We start from the raw sequence: 19,033 nt of genomic DNA on the forward strand, positions 1-19,033 counted from the left end.
TCCCGGTGCCGTACCTGCTGGATCCCCGGGTGCTGGCTGAGGGCTCGCAGCGCCTCGAGGGCTCCCTCCCGCACGGCCTTGCGCGGGTCCTGGCAGGTCACCTGCAGCAGGCGGTCGAGGGCCCCGCTCTGGATCAGCAGATCCCGCAGCTCCTCCCCGCGCTGGCCCAGGTTGCTCAGGGCCAGGGCCGCGTTGTGGCACGTCTGGGCCCGCGAGTCGCTCAGCAGCCGGGTCAGCGCGGGCACGGCCCGGCCCAGCGTCTCCACCGGGCAGGACGCGTGGCAGGCGGCATTGCCCACTGCGAAGGTGGCTGCCCTGCGCACGCTGCTCGCCGGGTCCCACAGGCACTCCAGCAGCCTCTCCAGCCAACCTGGCTGGCTCTGCAGCGCTGGGGAAAAGCTGTGCCGGAGCAGGTTGCCCAGCAAGTTGCAGGTTCTGGCCCGTATCAGGTGTTGCTTGTGGCTGAGCAGGTAGGTCAGTGGCTGGTCAGCCACATCTGAGTCCCTCAGGATCCTCTGGAGAAAGGGCAGGTGCTCGGAACTGGCCCGGGCCACGTGGGTCAGGAGAGACAGGAGGTCACTTGTGAGTATGACATTGTCCGAGGACAAGACAGACTTCAAGAAGGCAACAATGTGCTCCGAGGCAGCAGCTTCCCTCACCACTTGGTCTATGACCTGTATATCAGACACCACAAATTGGCACAAGAGACCCATGGGGAGCTCGGTGAATGAGAAGGGCAGATGGTGAGTGCAGACCTAAGGCAGAAGGACAGACAGCACTGCTGAGTGACTGCTCACACATGAGCCAAGCCAAGCAGCAGCTGAAGGCAGCAGCTGAAAGCAGCCAGCAGGGAGGGGTCACCACTGTAGGGGGAACACAGGGCCAAGAAAGTACCTGTAGCAGCTGGGCAGGGATCTGGGTATCTCTCACAGCCTCCATAATCAGTGCTAAGGTGTCTTTATCCACATCCAGGGCAAAAGGGAAAGAGAGGAGCTGGCAGACCTGGATGACCACATCTGGGACAACCTCAGGGTCCCCATCTTTTCCTGCTTGCCTGAATTAGTGAAAGAAAGAGGGCTTAATACAGAGACAATCAAAAAAACCTCAGGGCAAGGGGCAAAGGGCATTCCCTGTGCCAGTCACTAAGGAGAGGTTCTGCAAGTGCCAGGTCAGAAACTTCTCAGCCCTTGGTGTGCTCATGTCCATGCCCCATTCAGCAGCTGAGCTCTGCCCACTTCAGCCCTTCCACAACTCACATTTGTGCCACGCCTGCCAAGAAGCCAGGGGACAGCAGTCTCTTCAGTGTCACCATGAGGACACCATGGGACTGGGTGAGCTGAGGCAGACACTGGTGGGACTCACGAGTGAAGATGCTGAGGGCCAGGCTGAGGAATAACAGAGTTCCTGCAGAGAAAACAGCAGGCAGAAGGGCAAAGATAGGGAAGGCTGTAATGTTTCTTCACTTCTGTCTGTGCTCTCTCAAGCCTGCTCCAGGGTGGATTCTGTGATTCCCTGCAAAAACCAGAAAATCTCCACCCAGGTGGTCACACCTGCCAGTGGACATTCCCAGCAGCACAGACATCCTTTTTGCTCCTCCACAGCCAGCTCAGCTGAGCTGCTGCCAGCTGGGCACAGCATGGGCCAGCCCAGCCCTCTCTCCTCAGCAGACACTGCAATCCTCAAAAAAACCACCTGTGTCCTCTGGCCTCAGGGAACAGATGTGGAAGGGGACAGACATGGGCAAGTGTGAGGGCAGGATGTGAAGCAGGGTCCAGGGCAGATGCCCTGCTGTCCCACAGCTCCTACCTTGAGAGGAGAGGAGGTTCCAGTCTGGCTCTGCCGTGGGGTGACCAGCGCTTGGGGGTGGATCTTCCTCCAGCACTGCACTGGTGGTGCCCACATGAAGCACCACCGCTACACAATGGCAGACCAGGCTCCATAGTTCAGAGGAAGCAAAGCCCTGCTCCAAGACCACATCCTCCTAGAGGCAGACAGGCAGATGTCAGAGGCCTTCATGGCCCCCCAGGGTTCTGATACATGGCTCTGCCAGTCCCATGGTTCTCTGAAGGTCAGGGCTAGACACCTATGGGCCAGGAGTCCTCCTGCACCTTTCAGCAGTGTCAGTCCCAGGGCATCTCTGCCCTTCTTCACTCCAGTGACCCCATGGATCACCCCTCCCCACCCACCACTCTCCCATCAGCTCTGCAGGGACACAAGGTGACTTTCATGGGGTTGTGCAGCCAAAACTGCACAGTTCCTGATTTCCCTCAGCCTCGTTACCAATGTGCATTCAGGCCTTTTTGCCACCACACCTTTTGGCAGAGACCAGGCAGAAGACATGGCTAGACTGGTACCTGTTCAAGGAGCTTCAGCAGGAGGAAAAACAACCCATCATAGAGACCAGCACCCATTGGCAGGGGGAGCTGCAGCTGTAAGAGAGTGGGAGACACTCTGAAGCTGGGTGCTGGGCTTGAGGGCAGCAGCATCACTCTTGCACCCTTCTGAGCCCTTCTTTGCACACCTCTGCAGTGGGGTATGCATGGGTCCCCAGCTTCTCTGTCCCCATCCCATACCTCAGCAGGTGCAGTCAGCACATTTGTTACCACTGGTAGGATCTTTTCTCTCTTGAGCTCCAAAGCCACCCCATGCCGACTGAGCTGTGCCAGGAGAAATGCTGCAGCACCCTGTGGGACAAGGAGAGTTCAGCACCTTTGGGACTTTCCCATCTGCTCAGTCACTATTGACCCTTCATCCCTGGCCTCATCCCACCCTGAGTGAGGAACAGTAAGGCCCAAATGGGATGCAGGGGTCTGCAAGGCTCTCAGTAGTGGCTCTGGTGGGGGGGTGGCTTACCACAAGAGACACAACAGGAGACTGGGTGATGATATCCACAGCCAGGGCAACCATCTCCTCACACCTGAAATGCAGGGACCAGGAGAGAAGCACTATGTTCCCACAGCTCCACATCATGCAGAACAGCAGCATCCAATACCCACACAGCTGGGAAGCAGCCATGTTTCAGGAGGAGCCCTGGTTCACAGCACTCCTTGTCTGCACTGGGTCATCCTCAACACATCCCCAGCACCCACCCACACTGCCCAGCATTCTGCTGGTATGTATGGGTCAGAGGTATCAGTGGGACCAGGTTCCAGCTCCAGGCAGTGTGCAGGACAGAGTGCTGTTCAGGGCAGGGCATGTTCCTCTCCCACCCACGAATGAAAGTGTCTGCTTACCTGGGAGGGGATGCCTGAAGCTGCAGGGTGAGCAGGGCCAGCAGGTACAGAGAGGCTTCACAGGCTGCCTCCTGGGTCACCTCCAGCACAGGGACCTACCAAAGGAACAGAAGTCATAGCAGAGAAGGAGGAGGTGTTTCTGGGCCCCAAAGGAGAACTGCACTCTTCTGATTAACTCCCTAAAACTCCTCTTCCCCCACAGATTCATCTGACCAGTGCTCAGAGGAATGCATCCTGCTTGCCCACACTCCTACCCCTCCATGAGGGCTGTGGTCAGTCCTACCTCACCCTGCAAGATCTGCATGAGGGAACCCCACAGAGGCTGGCTCCTTCCCAGGTGCTGGCACAGGCTGGGGTAGGCATGGCAGCCAGCATAGAGGATCTGCAAGGCAGAGGGGAGAGATGCCACCAGCCCCTGCAGACAGGTTCCACTCCATGGCTACCATGGATTCATTTATTCAACAACTCACACCAGGCAGATGGGAACCATTGAGGGCTAAGCTCACAGTTCCCTCTTTGCCATACTCCTAATTCCAGAGCAAAGGCCCAGGCACCTCTGGGCAGAGCCAGATAAAAGGACTGGGCCATTACCTTCAGGATGTTCAAGGAGCAGCCTGGGTCCTCCAGTCTCTCCAGCAGCCTTGCAAGCTGCTGACTCTCTCCTTCCATAAGGTTTTCAGCTACTGCGTAAGCAACCTGCAGAAATCAGCCTGTTTTGGACTCTGGGCACCTGAAGCACTGCCCAGACTAGGAAGGGTTTGATGCTAGCAACAATTTAATGAAAGAAACATCTGCTTCCTACATGTTGCCTGTGTCTGCTAAGGGATGCCTATCTGCCATCACCTAGCATGGCTTTGATGCACAGTTCCACAGTTGAGATGAGCAAGGTAAGATTCCTCCTTCCTTCCTTGTTGACCCAGCATTAAATAATCAAATGTAAACCTGTAATTGTTTTCCCTCTTACTACCCCTTCAATTTCAGATTTCCTACAGTTCATATCACTGTAATAAAAGAATTCTTGTTTTCCCTGCATTGCCTAGTTCTTTACTTAGCCCATCTCACAGTTCAGATCCTAAGTTTGAGTCTCAATTGATTCAAGAATCCTTACATTCCCAAGGTCAGCTGTTGGCTGGGGAGGTGCAGCCCACAAATATGAGCCCTGCAGCCAATAAAGCCAGAGGATCCCAGCCCTCCACTCTACTGTTGAGAAAGAGATCCTCCTAGAAAGGGTTGCTGCCCCTGGGAGGACCACACCTCTTCACCCTGTACAGAGAGCTGGTCTGACCTGCTGCTTGGCTTCCCGACAGCTGCTTCTGTCCAGGGGGATGCTGCATGCAGCAGCCAATGCAGCCAGGAAGAGCTCTGCCACACATGGGCTCTGGTCATGGGCTGACTTGCCTTCCACTGCTGCACCTGCACAGGGACAGAGCTGGGGACTCATTGTGCTAAAGGTGCTGAGGGGCAGCAGGGTAGGGCTGGATGGCAAGAGAGAAAAAGTCAGGTCTGTGACATAAGAAGGGTGAGATCTGGGATTGAGGGAGGAGAGCCCAAGTTAGCAGGGGTCTGGACAGATAAATTTCAGCCACCTCTTCTGGCCAACAACACTACGATGGCTGTCAGTGCTCTGATGGAGCCCAAGGGGAGAAAGGAGAAGAAACCCCAGGAAGAGGTGGTGAGCTGCTATCACTGCTACCTCGAAGAGCAGGCTGCTGTAAGATGGATTCTTGAAGGAGTTTGTTCAGCAGGGGCTGATGCTCCTCTTGCAGCCTGGTGTAGAATTGTGCAGAGACAGAAGGGTCTGTTGTGTCCAGGCTCTCACAGAGCTGGGTGAAGCACTGGGGAAGACACAGAGGTTGCCATCGCTGCAGACTGAGTTTGAGAGGAAAGAAAAGGACAGCACAGGAGGAAGCTGTGGGAGGACAGAAGAGATGGGAGAAGGACTCATGCTGGAACTTCAGGGACCTCCAAATGCCCACTCCAGACAGTTACTGTATGGGACCCACATCTGGCTGCATGCTGCTGAAATGAGGGGTACACATGGAGGCATGTGTCCCTCCTCACCTCTATCACAGCCTGGCAGAGCATGCCCAACAGCTATTTTTGCTCAAAAACAAAGGCTAAAAGATACCAAATGCAAGCCTGTATGCATCTCCTGCCTGAGCCACATGTGAATCAGACTCCAATGCTGAGAACCTGCTGTGCCCACCCAGCACAATCCCAGCAACAGAACTCTTGGCAGCAGAGCCAGGGCCATGTCTGGTGAAGTGACACTTTTTGTGCAAGAGTGTGTACAAGGGACTGCACTGGCCATTGGCTCAGCTAGTAAAGCCACACCAGAACGGTAAGGCCAGTGAAAGCGCCCCTTCAGAGACCTTCTTTTGTATGCAATTCCCCACAAAAACCCCAATGGGTGAGACAGCCTGCCCTGACATGAACGCATCAGGCCCCGTAGTTAGGAGCAGGGTCCTCAGGCTGCGTTCCTCCAACACACACAGACACCCCCATGGAGCTTCTGTCCCTGGGGGCAGAGGGTGTGAAGCAGGGAGACGGGAGCACCCTTACCAGGAGGCTTTGCTGGCAGAGTCTCATCTCACTGTCGACTGGCACAGCCAGCAGCTCCGGCAGCAGTGCCAGGAAGCAGTCAGCACTCTCCTGCAGACTGGGGGCAGAGCAGGGACAGGTGAGTGCAGAGAAACGCATGGCCCCTTGCTGTGAGGACAGGCTCACATGGCCCTGGCTAATGGAGCAGGCAGCACTCACTCACACTGTGAGCTGCTGTCAGCAGGCAGCACCACCAGACTTGTCAGCTGTGCCTTGCCTTCAGTTAATCCCGTTCAAGGAAAGTGCTCCTCTGAGCACAGCAATATGGCATGAAGCACTTAGACCATGATGCTCCCCCACAGAGACAACTCCAGCTGCAGAGTATGAACATCACCCTTCCACCTACTGCCTGTGGTCCCCAAAGTGACCACACGAGACCTCAGGAAACAGAAGGTTGTCCCTACCTGTCCTTTTGCCCACTCTCTTCCAGGCTACATTCACTGCTGAAATAAACTTTTGTCACCATGAGGAGGTCTGTCAGCACAGCGATACACCAGGGCTGCTGCAGAATCCAGAAAGAAACCACAAATGGGGATTGTCTGCTGGCCATCCCCACACCACTACAACAGGATCCTTCCCTACCAGAACCTCCCCCTTCCCAAGGGGGCCTGGAAGAGGAACCTGTGTGCCAGATCCAGCAGGACACCAGGGCCTCCTCAGCAGCAGCACTCTGCAGGGCTGGAAAGTGCCCATATTTCCCTGGGGTTCTACACACACCTGCTTGGTGACAGCACTTTCCAGGATCTGCTTGGCTAGACACAGCAGGGACAGAGGAACATTCAGCTCTTGGCAGAAGTGGTCCAGCAGCTCAGCGTCACACTGGGTAGACAGGAGGTTGCCAATAACACGAAGCACAGAACGAAGATGAGAGGCTCCCTCCAGCATCCCTTCCAGCACCTGGACACAGAGAAGGCAGATGAGCTTATAATGAGCAGCAGTTTTGGTGTCTCCACCAGCCATGGAGCAGCCCTTCAACCCATTCAGGCAGGGGACAGCAGAGCAGCAGATGGCAAGCCAAGTGCACAAGACAGTTCCAACTCCTGGAGAAGCAGAGGACCTTTTTGCTGGCTGAACTGAGGATTCTCCATATGTTTCCAACCTAATCCTGATGAAGAAGGCAGCATCCAAGTCTCCAGTCTTAGTTGCCTGGGCCAGCCATCCCTTACCTGCTGAGCAGAGTCTGCCAGGCGGTCCCGGACACGGTGCTGGAAAGCTGGGTCCCTCAGCAGGCCCAGAGGCATGCTCAGCTGCATGGCTGAGGCCTCAGTGTCCTCACTCAGCTGCTGCCACTCCTCATCACTCTCCAGCTCCTAGCCACAGAAGAGAGGACTGGTGACACAGACCTGCTAGTCCCAGGGCCTCTGTAGCAGCCCCTGGCAACTGGGCCCTGCTGTCCTCACTGAAGACACCATCTTACCTCAGTCTCCAGGTCCACGATGCTGTGCCTGCTGCAGGGCTTTGCCCTGCCAGCATCAGGCTGTGGAGGGGAACCTGCTCCAAGAAACTCCCACTCATAGTCTTGAGAGAGGCTGTGCTGCCTGGCCAAGGAAACACTACAGTCAGTACAGAAAGACCTTTCCTTTCCTTATTCTTCCTGCCCTAGCCTCTGCCTCCCTCACCCTGGGGTGGGAGGAGACTCCTCAAACTCCTCAAACTCTGCTGTGCTGCTCTTTCCTTGCAGGAGATATGGATTCTTCTCATTGGAGGCAGCCAATGGCTCCCTCTCCTCAGGGGCTGCCTTCCCTGATGCTGGTCTAGGTCTAGGTGTGGGATGTCCATTGACAGAATCCTTCATAGATGGATCACCTGCCTTCAGTTGACCCTGGTGATGGCAGAGAAGTTTGGTCAGGGCAGGGTTACTCAGTCAGATGAGTCCCCTAGACCCTACCACCATGAGCACTGCACATCCTGCCTTGTGTGTTGCTGACACCCCAGTCTGACCCAGGTACTCCTGTGTTTTCCCCCAGGGCCTGCTTCAGTGTCCTTCCTTTGCCTTGACTGTGAGACATAGCCAGGGGAACCTCAGACTTTTCTCCACCTTTTTCTGTATCTCTTCAACCATCTTCTGCTGGGCCTTTCTCAAGATCCTGGACGAGCTGCTCCTGGGGACCATGGAATGGACTTGCTGCTCCTTCAGGGCCTGCAGCTCTGGAGACAGCTTCATGGTGAAGGGGTTTGAAATCCCATGCTCTTCTGTGTCATCAATCACTGGGGAGACAAGAGGAGAACTTCAGCAGCAGCTCTCTCGTGGGACACAGAGTGATCTCTCTTGAGATCCCAGGGGAATCCCAAGGAACCCAGAGCAAGACCAGGAGCAGGAGCTAGGAGTCAGTGCTTGGAAAAAGCTGAGAGGAGAGAGGCATAGACCAGGATAGTAAAAATAGCCGGGCAGGGAGGTCCTCCCAGTCTCCAGACAGTAGTAGAAGGAAACAGACCTGGACAGCTTTGGAAAAGGAGTAAGTACTCACCAGTAACACGCCCAGCAATGAAGGGGTGAGAAAGCAGCTCCGGCCATGACAGGCGCTCCTGGGGGTCCTTCATCAGTAATCCCTGAAGGAAGTCCTGCAGAGCAGCAGGATCACTGATACACGTTCAGCACCCACCAGTGAGCACAGTGTGCCCACCAGTCTCCCTCAGTGAGGGCACCCAGGAGGCCTGCCTTTCCTGCCTAGCTCTGGGAAAGGACTACCTCTAGTGCTTGGGGCAGATGGCAAGGCATTCCCCTTCACAACCCAATAAATCACTCCTCTGCTGTCAGACCCAGTTTCACAGCTTATGGACAGCAGACATTTGATAACAGTGATAAGGATTCCCCTTCCAGGAGGTCCAACTCTCATTGCTTTTCTGTGTTCTGAAGTCCCTGCTAGGGGACATAAAAGCCAAGAGTGACCCACCAGGGCAGCAGGTGAGGCCAGAACTGCATTAACAGATCTCACCCTGCAGACAGGGCCCCAGCCCTTACCCTGAACACTGGGCTCATGGTCACAGGCCATTTGACAGGGTCCTTGATGATGAGGCTGACAAGCTGGAAGATGCTGTTGGTGTAGAAGGGAGGGGTGCCCACAAACAGCTCGTACAGGATGCAGCCCACAGACCACAGGTCTGCTGTGTGGTCATACGGCCGCTCTTCCACCAGCTCAGGGGACATGTACAGCGGGGTGCCCTTGATGGACGTCAGCACCATGGTGTGGATGCTCATGGCACGGGCAAACCTGCTCAGAGCAAAGCACAGATCTCAAGTCCAGGCTGAAACATCTGTTGCAGCTCCCAGGGAGTTCCCTATGAGTTTATCCTCCTCTGTAGAACAAAATCTCCCCTCTCAGGTTAACCTCTAAATATGCACAGAATCCAGGCCCCCTTAAACACTCCCCCACTCCTCCTCTACAGCATGCAGGAAATCCCTTGGCTGCTCCAAAGCCCAGCATTCCCCTCAAGCTGGCCCCCAGCACTCACCCAAAGTCACAGAGTTTGACAACACCATCTTTGCCCAGCAGGATGTTCTGGGGTTTCATGTCACGGTGCAGGATGCGGTGAGAGTGCAGGTAATAGAGAGCAGAGATGAGTTGGGCAGCTATGGCCTGGACCTGGCAGAGACACAGAAGCCTCACCCTGTGTCCCATGGTGCCACCCACTGGCACAACCACAGGGGCTAGGTCCCTTACAGCCTGGCTCCCACACTACTTCTACTTTTGTCCAGTTTGGGGCAGGGACCAACCCCAGCTGCGGGCCAGCAGTTTCTTGGAGTGGGCCAATAGCCAAGGCAGTCTAGTGCTGTGGCCCTTGTAAAGGGAACAGAGAAACTGAGGTCTCTGCAGGGCCCCACTGTCCCACAATACCAACTTGGCCCTCTCTCCATCCTTTTCAGAAGCTCTGCCAGGTAAAGTCCCAGAGGCACCCTCACCCTCCTGCCATCTCCTGGCTCACAGCTGAGACCCTCTGCCTGCAGGCACACAGGTCCTGTTTTCTCTAGCCTGCAGCAAACACTGCATGGTCACTGCAATGACAGAGATACCTGGCTCTCAGGCAAGGTCCCATCATCCTCCAGGATCTGGAAGAGCTCTCCCTCTGCATAGTCAGTCACTACCACCACCTGGAGGGAAGAGCAACATGGTGAGATCAGGCCCTGGGGACCAGGATAAAGCAGGGTAAGAAATTTGAGGATAGTGTTTGGGTGGCATTATGCAAAGTCCATCAGCTTGGGCTGGGACTTGGAATGGAAGAGAGCTCCCATGGCTGGACAGCAGCAAAGACCTGGCACTTGACAGAGGTCTTGTAGCAGTCCATATCTCAGCCAGCAAAAACAAGACAAGAGGGAAGGACAGGACAGGAAGGACACCTCTGCACATGACCTAGTGCAGCCCACACAGGTGGTGGCTCCCCACATGGCACATACTAAAGGGCTCTGAAAAACACTAACTAGACCCTGAGATGAAGTCACCAGCATCTCCTGAGAAAGATGTCCCTACAATGGCAGGGGACAGCCCTTGTTCCCCTGCCCCAGTCAAGCAAAAGCCATTGCCTGGAGTAATCCCCTTCACCTCATTAGCAGTCTCAAAGCTGTCAAGCATCTGGATGATGTTGGGGTGATGGAGGTCTCTCACAATCTCAATTTCCCGCTGCAGGTTCTTCAGCTCCTTCTCAGACCGCCCCACCTTGGGGATGAATTTCAAGGCCACCACCTTCCAAAGCAGGAAAAGCTGGGATCAGACCAGACTCCTGGTCAGACCCACCCTGGCAAAGGCAGCTTTTAACCCAAACAGGGTTCCAGCTGAACAAATACAGTAGAACAATGAGACATTTGTTCACTTGGACCTAGGGCTCTCCCCAGGCCCTTGCACATCAATACTGCTGCTCACACTTCTTTTCACACTGGCATTTAAAGCAAAGAAATGCAATCAGTGAACACAGATAAAACCAGGACTTCAGAAATATGGGACAGGACCTCGAGATGCTGGTGAACAGCAGGCAGAACATTAGCCAGCAGTGTGCCCTGGAAATGAGGAACACTGGCAGCACCTCGGGCTGTATCAACAGGCAGGAACTGCAGCAAAGTGATTACTGACCTTTATTTCTAATTTTGTGCACCATGTTGGGAATATTGTGGCCAGGTTTTTGGCCCAGAAGGACATCAATAGGCTGGAATGGGTATAGCAGAGAGACCCATGATGATGAGGGGACTGAAGCATGTGGGAGGACGACATGGGAATTACAAATTGAAATGGAAGGAGGTTGAACTTGCTAAGAGGAAAACACATTCATTCTAGTAATAGTCAGGCACCAGCTATGGGTGCTTGTCTTGGGGGTTTCAGAGGATCTAAATTTAGTGCTGGCTCTGCTTTGAGTTCTTGAGGTCGCTCCTGATGTCCCTTGAATCCAGATGACTTAGTGCCAGCTGGAGCTGGTCAGGACCGTCAGCAGAAAGCCGAATAGATGCCGGGTCCCAAAATCCTGGTAGAGTTAGAATTCAAGAGGCAGCAGAAATCAGCCCCGGCCCCGCACAGCAGAGCCCCAGTCCTGTCCCCTCACCTGGGCGCTGTGCCTCCGGCGCCCCTTGTACACGTGCCCGAAGGACCCTTCGCCGATCCTCTCCAGGACGTGGTAGTTCTCCATCGCCCGGGACGGGGCCGCCGAGCTGCCGAGGCACGGAGGCCGGGGAGGAGCAGCGAGTCCCCTTCCGCGGGCACCTCTCCTCCCGCGGGGCGGCATCCGGCCCCGTTCCCCGGGGCGAGTGTCGCCCCCGCCGGCCCAGGCTTTGTTGCTGCCCACCGGCTGGAAGGCAGGACGAGCCCCGAGCCCCGGCGGCAGCGCTCCCGCTGCGGGATGAACCGCGCTCCGCTCCCGCCCCGGCCCCGCCGCCGCGGCGTCTCCTGGCAACGGGCTCCCCTTCCGCTTCCGGGGCCAGCGGGGAGATGGCGGCGGCCGCTGAGGAAGCGGAGGCGACGGACTGGTAACAGCCCCCGTGCCTTCCCCGGTGTCTGCACCCTCCCACGTGCCCGCCCCCTTCCCGCTCCCCGCACCCCCGCTGTCCCGCACCCCCAGTCCGCCGGAGCCGACTGACCCCCGCCTGATCGGTTCCCGCAGGGCGCTGCCGCCGGAGGTGGAGGTGCTGGAGTCCATCTACCTGGAGGAGCTGCAGGTGGCGCGGGGCCTGGGCAGGTACGGCCCGCCTTCCCCATCCCCATCCCCGTCCCGGCCCCGCGCCGCCCTGCTCACCCCGAGCTGCCCCTTGTGCAGGTGGGAGCCCTGGGAGATCAGCATCACCCTGCACCCTGCCACGGCCCAGGACCAGGACTCCCAGTACGTCCGCTTCACCCTGGTGCTCTCCGTGCCCCCTCAGGTAGGCTGCCCGCGCCCCCCGCCCCTGCGCCTCCGAGCCTCGGGCCTCTCCACCTTCCTTGTTGTGCTTTGGGTGTTTCTCTTTTATTCTAGTATCCTGATAAAGCTCCGGAGATCTCCATCAGGAATCCGCGGGGGCTGTCAGATGAGCAAATTCAAAAGTGAGTGTCAGGAGGGTGGGGAGTGGCAGTTCTTTCCTCCAGAGATCCAGGAGGCAGAACTGATGGACAAGCTTTCTGTAATTCACATGACATCCCGTGTCTGGTTAACAGATGGATACAGGTCCCTAAATCACTTTGTCCTAAATCTCTCAGGAGCCACTGGTGCTAAATTTGACACAGAGGGGTCCACCTTGTGGTTATTCCCCTGTGGTTCCCCAGAAATGTTATTTGAATCCCTGGAGCCTTGAAAGTTGCTGGTCCTGCCTTGACAGAGGTGAGACTGTTCCATGTCCTTGGGCAGCCCATTGTTGCCTTTATGCTTCAGTCCTTGGCGGAGTGGAATGTGTGCAGAGACCTTGGTGCCTGCCAGCAGTATGAGAGGATGCGGCTCCCAACAGACCTGCACAGGGGCTGCCATCACATAAACAAAGCCTGTGATTCACCAAAACCAAAGGGTGCTGGCTGAGCTCAAGCTGAGGCTATCAGCAAACCTGCTCCTGCAAGTCCTGTCATAACAAAGGCTTCCTGTGCACTGGCTTGTGGGGAGCCAGGACAGCATGTGAATATGTGTGTGCATGTGTGCCCATCCTGTGCTCCAAGCAAAGCCTGAAGGCCACTGTTCTCCTTTTTTCTCTTGTCATCATGGCAGGATGGCAGGTATGTGGGACAGTGAAAAGGTGTAGCTAAGTTTGTGTTAAGGATTTCTGCTGCTTTGCTGTAGGATTTCCCAGACCCTCAGAAGTGTTGCTGAAGCCAGGCTGGGGACAGAGGTGCTCTATGAACTGATCGAGGTGAGAGTGAGGAGATTGGGTGTGACCAGCCACAGACACTGATCACCAACTGCCCTTGGGCAGGCCAGTGAGTAAAACGTTTTCTTTAATGCTTTCACAGAAGGGAAAGGAGATCCTCACTGACAACAATATTCCTCAAGGACAGTGTGTAATCTGCCTCTATGGATTCCAGGTAGGCATGTGTCTCCTGACCCCACAAACTGACTGGGAAGTGAGGCAAGAGAACAGGAAGTCTGACACTGGGATATCAGCCTGGGACCAAGATACACCCCAGCAGCCCCCTGCCTCCCAGTCTGCACAGGGCCCTTCCTAGTGCAATACATGCTGCTCTTCCCATCAACTTTTAGATAATCTTCTACAAAAAATGGACATGGGGCATGCTGGAGCATCTCCAAAGAAGCATAGGTTCTGGGGCTAGTTGATGGTGCATTTCAGCTTCCCTGTGTTGGCTACACCTCACCTGGAGTTCAGCACACAGGTGGTGAGGAGGGACTAGAACATATCCATGCAGGTGCTGAGGTCTGTGGGGACAGGGGAGCAGGCCTTACTGGGGTTGCAAGGAAAGCCAACACCTGCCTAGGAAGGAGAACACACCAGGTGGGAAGATTGCTGGTCACACAGGAACACATGCAGAGAAATCAGTCATAGAATCTTTGCATATTAATATTGGGAGTGTTCTGACATTTGAAACAAGAAGCAGCATCCTAGTAATTGCTGAGGGAGTGGAACTGCAGCCCAACAGATGATGTTGGGTGGCTCTGCTAGCACTAGCTCCCTATGGATACCACTGACATGGAAGTGAAAACCCAGCTCAGCTGGGTGGTTACACAACTCTTTGCTTAGAAATCCTTCAAAGATGCACTTTTGTCTTGACAGGAGAAAGAAGCCTTCACAAAGACCCAGTGCTATCACTACTTCCACTCCCACTGTCTGGCTCGCTATGCCCAGCACATGGAGGAGGAGATCCTCATGCAGCAGGAGGACAGGGAGCAGCACCTTGCACCATCCCCCAAACAGGTACTGGGCCTTCCTTGGCCCCCTGCACAGACCCTTGTAACATCTGTATCACCCTCTTTGGCACATGGAGCCTGTGCTGAGAATCAACAGAGATTAGACTGAGTTATCTTCAAGGGCCCTTTCTGACCAAACAAGTTGGTTTATTGGATCTCTGGGTCAGTGCCTGCTGTGTAAGGGTAAGGGAGTTGCATTTTTAGACTTCTGGAACCACAGAAGTTAGAAAAAAGGGCTCCTTCCCTAATCCTAGTCCTTGAACTGTGGGGGGTTGCAGCAGGGTAAACACAAATCCACCTGTTTTTTGGGGTGATAAAACCTGCCTAGCATATGTTGGAACAGTTGCCAGCTGCAGAGCAAAATACTCAGCTGAGGGCTGAAGCCATACATGCTGACAGAGGTGCTTTGTAAAGCAGTCAGCTGCTGAAGCACAAATCCCAGCATGCCTCACGTGGAGACACCTTCCACAGCAGTTGTTGAGACACCGGGCTGCTTTCATGCTGCTGGAACCCCTCTGGCTTCCTTACCTTGGCAGAAGAGTGAAGAAGACGACCCTGTTCCACTTCCAGGGTGGGGTTATGGGGCAGTGCATGAGCTGGATCACAGACAGGGTTTGCTATCCTCTCTTGCCTCCCTACAGGAGGTTGGTGTTCAGTGCCCTGTCTGCCGGGAGACCCTGGTCTATGATCTCTGTGCTCTGAAGGCAGCACCGCCCCCGCAGCACCCTCTGGTAAGAGCTGGGGGCTCAGCTGCCTCCTCACTGGGTAGCTTCAACTGGGACATTGTAATGCATGCACACTGTCTCAGGTCCTCCTAGATTTCCCATTCCAAGTGCAGCTCACAAGCAGGTTCAGTTTTATAGCCCTGAGCTGAGCAGATGTGCTGAGAGAAAGGTGATTGTGCCATGGGGAACATCCCTGCACTCACTGGGATACAGTCAGGTCAGGAGAGTGACCTGATGGTAGCTGCTCTGCATCCTGCCCCACAGCAGGATGGCCCAAGGCAGTCACTGCAGAAACAGTGGGTCTGCACTGGGATGGATGCTCAGCTTCTGTCCAGGGATTTCCCATGCATCTGTAGGCCTGGTCAGTGTGGCAGAAGGAAGTGGGTTGCCTGCCACTGTGCAAAGAAGGGTTTGGGGAGTAGCTTCCAGCCCTGCCATGCCTATCCATGCTAGGTGTTGAGAGAGCCCTTACCCTGCCTTGCTTTCTTGTGCTCAGGAGCCATACAGGCCAGATGCCAAGGTGCTGCAGCACCAGGAAGAACTGCGCCTGATTTTCAAGAGACAGCAAGAGAAAGGGGGAATCATCGACCCCGAGGCAGAGAGGAACCGATATTTCATCAGTCTCCAGGCGGTACGGCACTGCGGGCAGAGAGCTTCCAGAGGGCTCTGGGCTGCAGCACCAAGCACTGTCATCTGCTGTGGGACACCCCTGGCCTTTTCTTAACCAGTGGCTTTTCTTTCAGCCTCCAGCTGCTGTGGATCCAGGCCAAGCAGCCACTGTCTCTGAGCTGTCGGTGAGTGCCTGCGCTGCTGATGTGCCCCAGCCGCCCAGCCAAGCCTCAGCTCCTGAGCCAGCCGGGGCATCAGTGCCCAGGGTGGAACCCAGGCAGCCTGAGAGATGTGCTGTGCCCAGAGAGCAACTGAGCAAGAGGGAGAGGCACAGAGGGGAGAGGCCAGGCTCCAGAGGCCGGGGCAGGCAGCTGTGCAGTGGCTCACAGGAAGCAGAAGAGGAAGCCTGTCATCCACTCCATGGCTCCAGGGGGCCCAGGGTCTTCAGCCAGAGGGCAGAGCGTAGACCTGCTGGACGGCACAGCCAGGAGTTTTCAAAGCCTCCCAGTAGAAGCAGGGCTGCTCCCTTGGCTGAAAGAAGGGAGTTGTGCCATGAAGATCCCTCACCAGCAACAGAAACCTTGGCCTTGAAAGAGGAGCACCATGAAGTGGAGAAATGGAGCACAGAGGAGGGGACTGAGGCCCGGGGCAGGAAAAAGGAGAACCTGATGTTCAACCGCAGTGACCACAAAGGTGCCCCCAACTGGCAGGGCCACCACAGGCCCTGGGATTGTGGAAGGTGGGAGAGGTCCAGAGTTCAGGAGCGTGGTTCCTACCCCAGAGCACCAAGAGGGCGAGGGGTGTTCAGGCCCAGTGGACATCGAGAAGCCCATCTTGAGAAGGAGAGTGGCTCCTAGCAGGAATGATGAGGGGCTGGGCTGGGGGAAAAAAGGGCTCATTCTGGAGAGAAAAATGAAGCAGTAGGAAGCAGATACTGTATCCCCTGGAAGGGAGGAGGCAGATGGCACGTGGGACAGGCCTGGGACAGGCAGTGTTGCCATGGTATGTGCAGTGTAAAGTATCCTAGCATGAGCAGCTGGCTGTTACCAGCATTGGAGAAGTGGAACCCTGACAGATCATATCAGCCTTGGTCTCAGAGGACCCAGAAGAGAGAGGTAGCTTTGGGGACCTGCAGCTATTGTCCCTATAGGTGAAATGCCAAGAAATGTGCAGACCTACAGAGCAAAGGTCTGAGCCCAGCATGGTGCCATGGCAGAGCCAAAGTGTGGCAAGACCTTCCCTGGAAGCCAGCAGAGCTGTGGTGGTGCCAAGTGCCGGGGCAGTATCTTGGAGCTCAGTTCCACTTGCTCTGTCCCCCATTCCTTCTCAGAGCACTTTCTCAACTGCTAGGATTGGCCAGGCAAATCCTTATTACACAGGACATTGGCCAGTCCCAGCCAGGACATCCAAATTAAGCTTAAGTCAGCACATTGGCAGGTCACAGCTGTCTGGTGGCTAAGGCTTCACCTTGGCTCCTGCTTCTCCAGGAAGCCCATATTTAGCTGGAGCTCCTGCCCTGTCTTTCAGCTGCTTTTGTGCAGGCTGAAGCTGATGGAGTCTCGGAAGAGAGTACTCTGCTTTGTAACCTGTATGTGTCAGAAGCCCCCTCCAAGGTCAGGCTGTCTCTTAGCACTTCTGACAACCCAGAAGTGAAGACATGCCCCAGTATTTTGGGTACAGCTTGCCCTCCTGTAAACTTCAAGCTGATATTGCTTAAATGAGGATTTGCTGTTTAAAACTTGGCACAGTTCCATCTGCTGCTGCTCCACAGATGTAAATGGTGTCCCATTTAGAAGCCATGAAGAGTGGTTCCAAGCCTCTGAAGTGAGGCAATGCTATTAAATTAATTCATTGGGTCTTCTCCAGAGCCTGCTCCCTTTGTTTCCTCTGCCCTCTTGCTCCTCTTTGTTGCTTTTTGGAGCAAAGGTGTTGATCCCTGATATTTCTCAAATCCTTCCCTGTTCCCTACAACCAGGGCTGAGGCAGACCTTTCCCTGGCACGTCTGGGTGGCAGGAGAGCTCCCTGCTTTGCCTGGCTTACTGTAAGCTCTCTGCCTCACCTGGACAATACTGATTTCTTCACACTTGTTTGTGCCTTGTCCCCCACCTCTTGTACCCACACGTGGGTTGTTAATTGTCTTCCTCCTTCTGCTAAGTGCAAAAATAGCAGTGCTACAATGGACTTGCCAGAACTTCATATGAGATCCCCAGGAAACCAACAGCAGTGTGTGCCAAGAGGGCATTTGCCAGTGCACACATCTGTCTGGCTGAGCTTAAGCTGCACTACCCCCTTTCTTGACTGAGAACTCATCTGCTGCCCTGCTTACTCCATGCCTGGTCTTGATCTGAAGGGGTTGGTTTAACCTGCTGCCCTAAACCTTCTGTGCTTAAATTTCCAACACTGGTCTATTTTCAAGCCTAATGCTTTAAAATCATTTTTTTTTTCTCCTTCCTTGGCCTGAGCCTACACTACCTGTCCTGGGCTGGCTGATCTGAGAGACAGATGTTGTGCCTTCCTGCAGATGAGGGCTGAGCACTCATGCCCTGAAGAAAACCCTAATTTTCCTTCAGTGCTCCCTCTGTCCTTGTTCAGCTGGTTTCTGAGGGAATGGCCTGCCCACACTTGAGTGAGAAGGTACAAACTTTACCTGACATTGGTGCTTGTTCTGCTGCCTCCTGCCTTCTCTGGTGAAACTGCTGTGTTCCAAGAAAGGCATTCGATTGTGTCCTGAAACATGGAAGATCTCTGCTCCTCACAGCAGTTGAAGCTCCTTGGCTTCCTCTGGTGAGCCAGGATTACTCTCAGCAGAAACGTTGCTGTGCCATGTTTGGAGCGTGGGAATTCGGCCATGGAAATCAGAGTGAGGACTTGGATAACTTCAATCAAATGCCAGATGTGTTAGTGGGAAGGGATTTTTCCCTGGGAATAGTGCTTTAGTAAGGGCCTTCTCTGACTCACTGCTGTCAGCCTGGAGGAGAGAGCATTTTGCAACAGTACGTGGAAATGAATTTGGGATAAACAAACCAAACCTCCAGGTCAGAGGGGAGGAAGAGAGCTTGCACACTGACCTGGGTCCCCTTGCTTGGTGTCCACCTGTGTCACCCACCTACCTCACAAAGCTGTTGTGAGGCTTAACTGGCAAAAGCCCTCAGGCCAGGCAGAAGGCACTGGCAGCATCTGTAGCATTAACACTATTAAAAGCAAGCAGCAAGAGATGTTGCGTGTGATGGCATCGGGTCCCTCTGGCTCCCCCACAAACACTCCCCATCCTCCCAGACTGCTGTGGGACTTTTGCCAGTCACTCACTGGCCAGTTCTGACCCCCAGCTTTTGAGGGAAGAGGCTGGATCTGAGCAGCCAGCCTCTGGAGGATGGCCAAACTCAGGGTTTGAGATGCCAGCCAGCAGCATCCTGCTCCTTCACTTGCAGAAACATTCGTGGAAGTCTGGGGTTGCATTAAAGCAGTGCCTATTTGCACCAAAATCCATCCAGGTGCCAACTGACTGTGCACCTGTGTATTGCCCTGTACTCTTGGCCCCACAGGGCAGAGGCAAGAGGAGGGCTAAG

General features: G+C 55.0%; 2 protein-coding genes across 5 annotated transcripts in view; one reads left to right on the forward strand and one right to left on the reverse strand.

Moving 5' to 3' along the window:
- The window catches only part of STK36 (serine/threonine kinase 36), a 15,907-nt gene extending 4,367 nt beyond the window's left edge, over positions 1-11,540 (reverse strand). The window contains exons 1-25 of one of the 3 annotated variants that reach the window (XM_026792261.2): positions 11,361-11,540; positions 10,373-10,513; positions 9,847-9,924; positions 9,288-9,418; positions 8,797-9,046; positions 8,303-8,396; positions 7,873-8,042; positions 7,454-7,656; positions 7,252-7,372; positions 7,001-7,144; positions 6,552-6,731; positions 6,239-6,336; positions 5,796-5,892; positions 4,927-5,068; positions 4,519-4,646; positions 3,825-3,929; positions 3,517-3,615; positions 3,234-3,328; positions 2,854-2,917; positions 2,574-2,684; positions 2,355-2,429; positions 1,807-1,981; positions 1,257-1,404; positions 895-1,054; positions 15-674 (exon numbers count right to left, since the gene is read on the reverse strand). In XM_026792261.2, the coding sequence (XP_026648062.2) occupies positions 15-674; positions 895-1,054; positions 1,257-1,404; positions 1,807-1,981; positions 2,355-2,429; positions 2,574-2,684; positions 2,854-2,917; positions 3,234-3,328; positions 3,517-3,615; positions 3,825-3,929; positions 4,519-4,646; positions 4,927-5,068; positions 5,796-5,892; positions 6,239-6,336; positions 6,552-6,731; positions 7,001-7,144; positions 7,252-7,372; positions 7,454-7,656; positions 7,873-8,042; positions 8,303-8,396; positions 8,797-9,046; positions 9,288-9,418; positions 9,847-9,924; positions 10,373-10,513; positions 11,361-11,540 (3,849 nt within the window). Of the gene's footprint in view, positions 1-14; positions 756-894; positions 1,055-1,256; positions 1,405-1,806; positions 1,982-2,354; positions 2,430-2,573; positions 2,685-2,853; positions 2,918-3,233; positions 3,329-3,516; positions 3,616-3,824; positions 3,930-4,518; positions 4,647-4,926; positions 5,069-5,795; positions 5,893-6,238; positions 6,337-6,551; positions 6,732-7,000; positions 7,145-7,251; positions 7,373-7,453; positions 7,657-7,872; positions 8,043-8,302; positions 8,397-8,796; positions 9,047-9,287; positions 9,419-9,846; positions 9,925-10,372; positions 10,514-11,360 lie in introns of all 3 variants that reach the window. The other 2 variants (XM_005485278.4, XM_026792262.2) reach the window with 2 other exon arrangements.
- Positions 11,541-11,640: 100 nt separating this feature from the next.
- Positions 11,641-17,331, forward strand: RNF25 (ring finger protein 25). Of its 2 annotated transcripts, XM_074548681.1 has the most exons (11): positions 11,641-11,781; positions 11,916-11,990; positions 12,069-12,171; positions 12,264-12,331; positions 13,053-13,122; positions 13,223-13,294; positions 13,999-14,139; positions 14,774-14,863; positions 15,354-15,488; positions 15,601-15,651; positions 15,771-16,066. In XM_074548681.1, exons 1-11 carry the CDS (start codon positions 11,744-11,746, stop codon positions 15,930-15,932), a joined length of 1,005 nt encoding a protein of 334 aa, XP_074404782.1. In that variant the 5' UTR covers positions 11,641-11,743; the 3' UTR covers positions 15,933-16,066. The 2 variants fall into 2 exon arrangements, with proteins under 2 accessions (XP_074404782.1, XP_005485334.2); XM_005485277.4 differs by having other exon boundaries at positions 15,601-17,331.
- The last annotated feature ends 1,702 nt before the right edge of the window (positions 17,332-19,033 follow it).

Source organism: Zonotrichia albicollis, chromosome 10, assembly GCF_047830755.1.
Source record: "Zonotrichia albicollis isolate bZonAlb1 chromosome 10, bZonAlb1.hap1, whole genome shotgun sequence".
NCBI classification, from domain to species: Eukaryota; Metazoa; Chordata; class Aves; order Passeriformes; family Passerellidae; genus Zonotrichia; species Zonotrichia albicollis.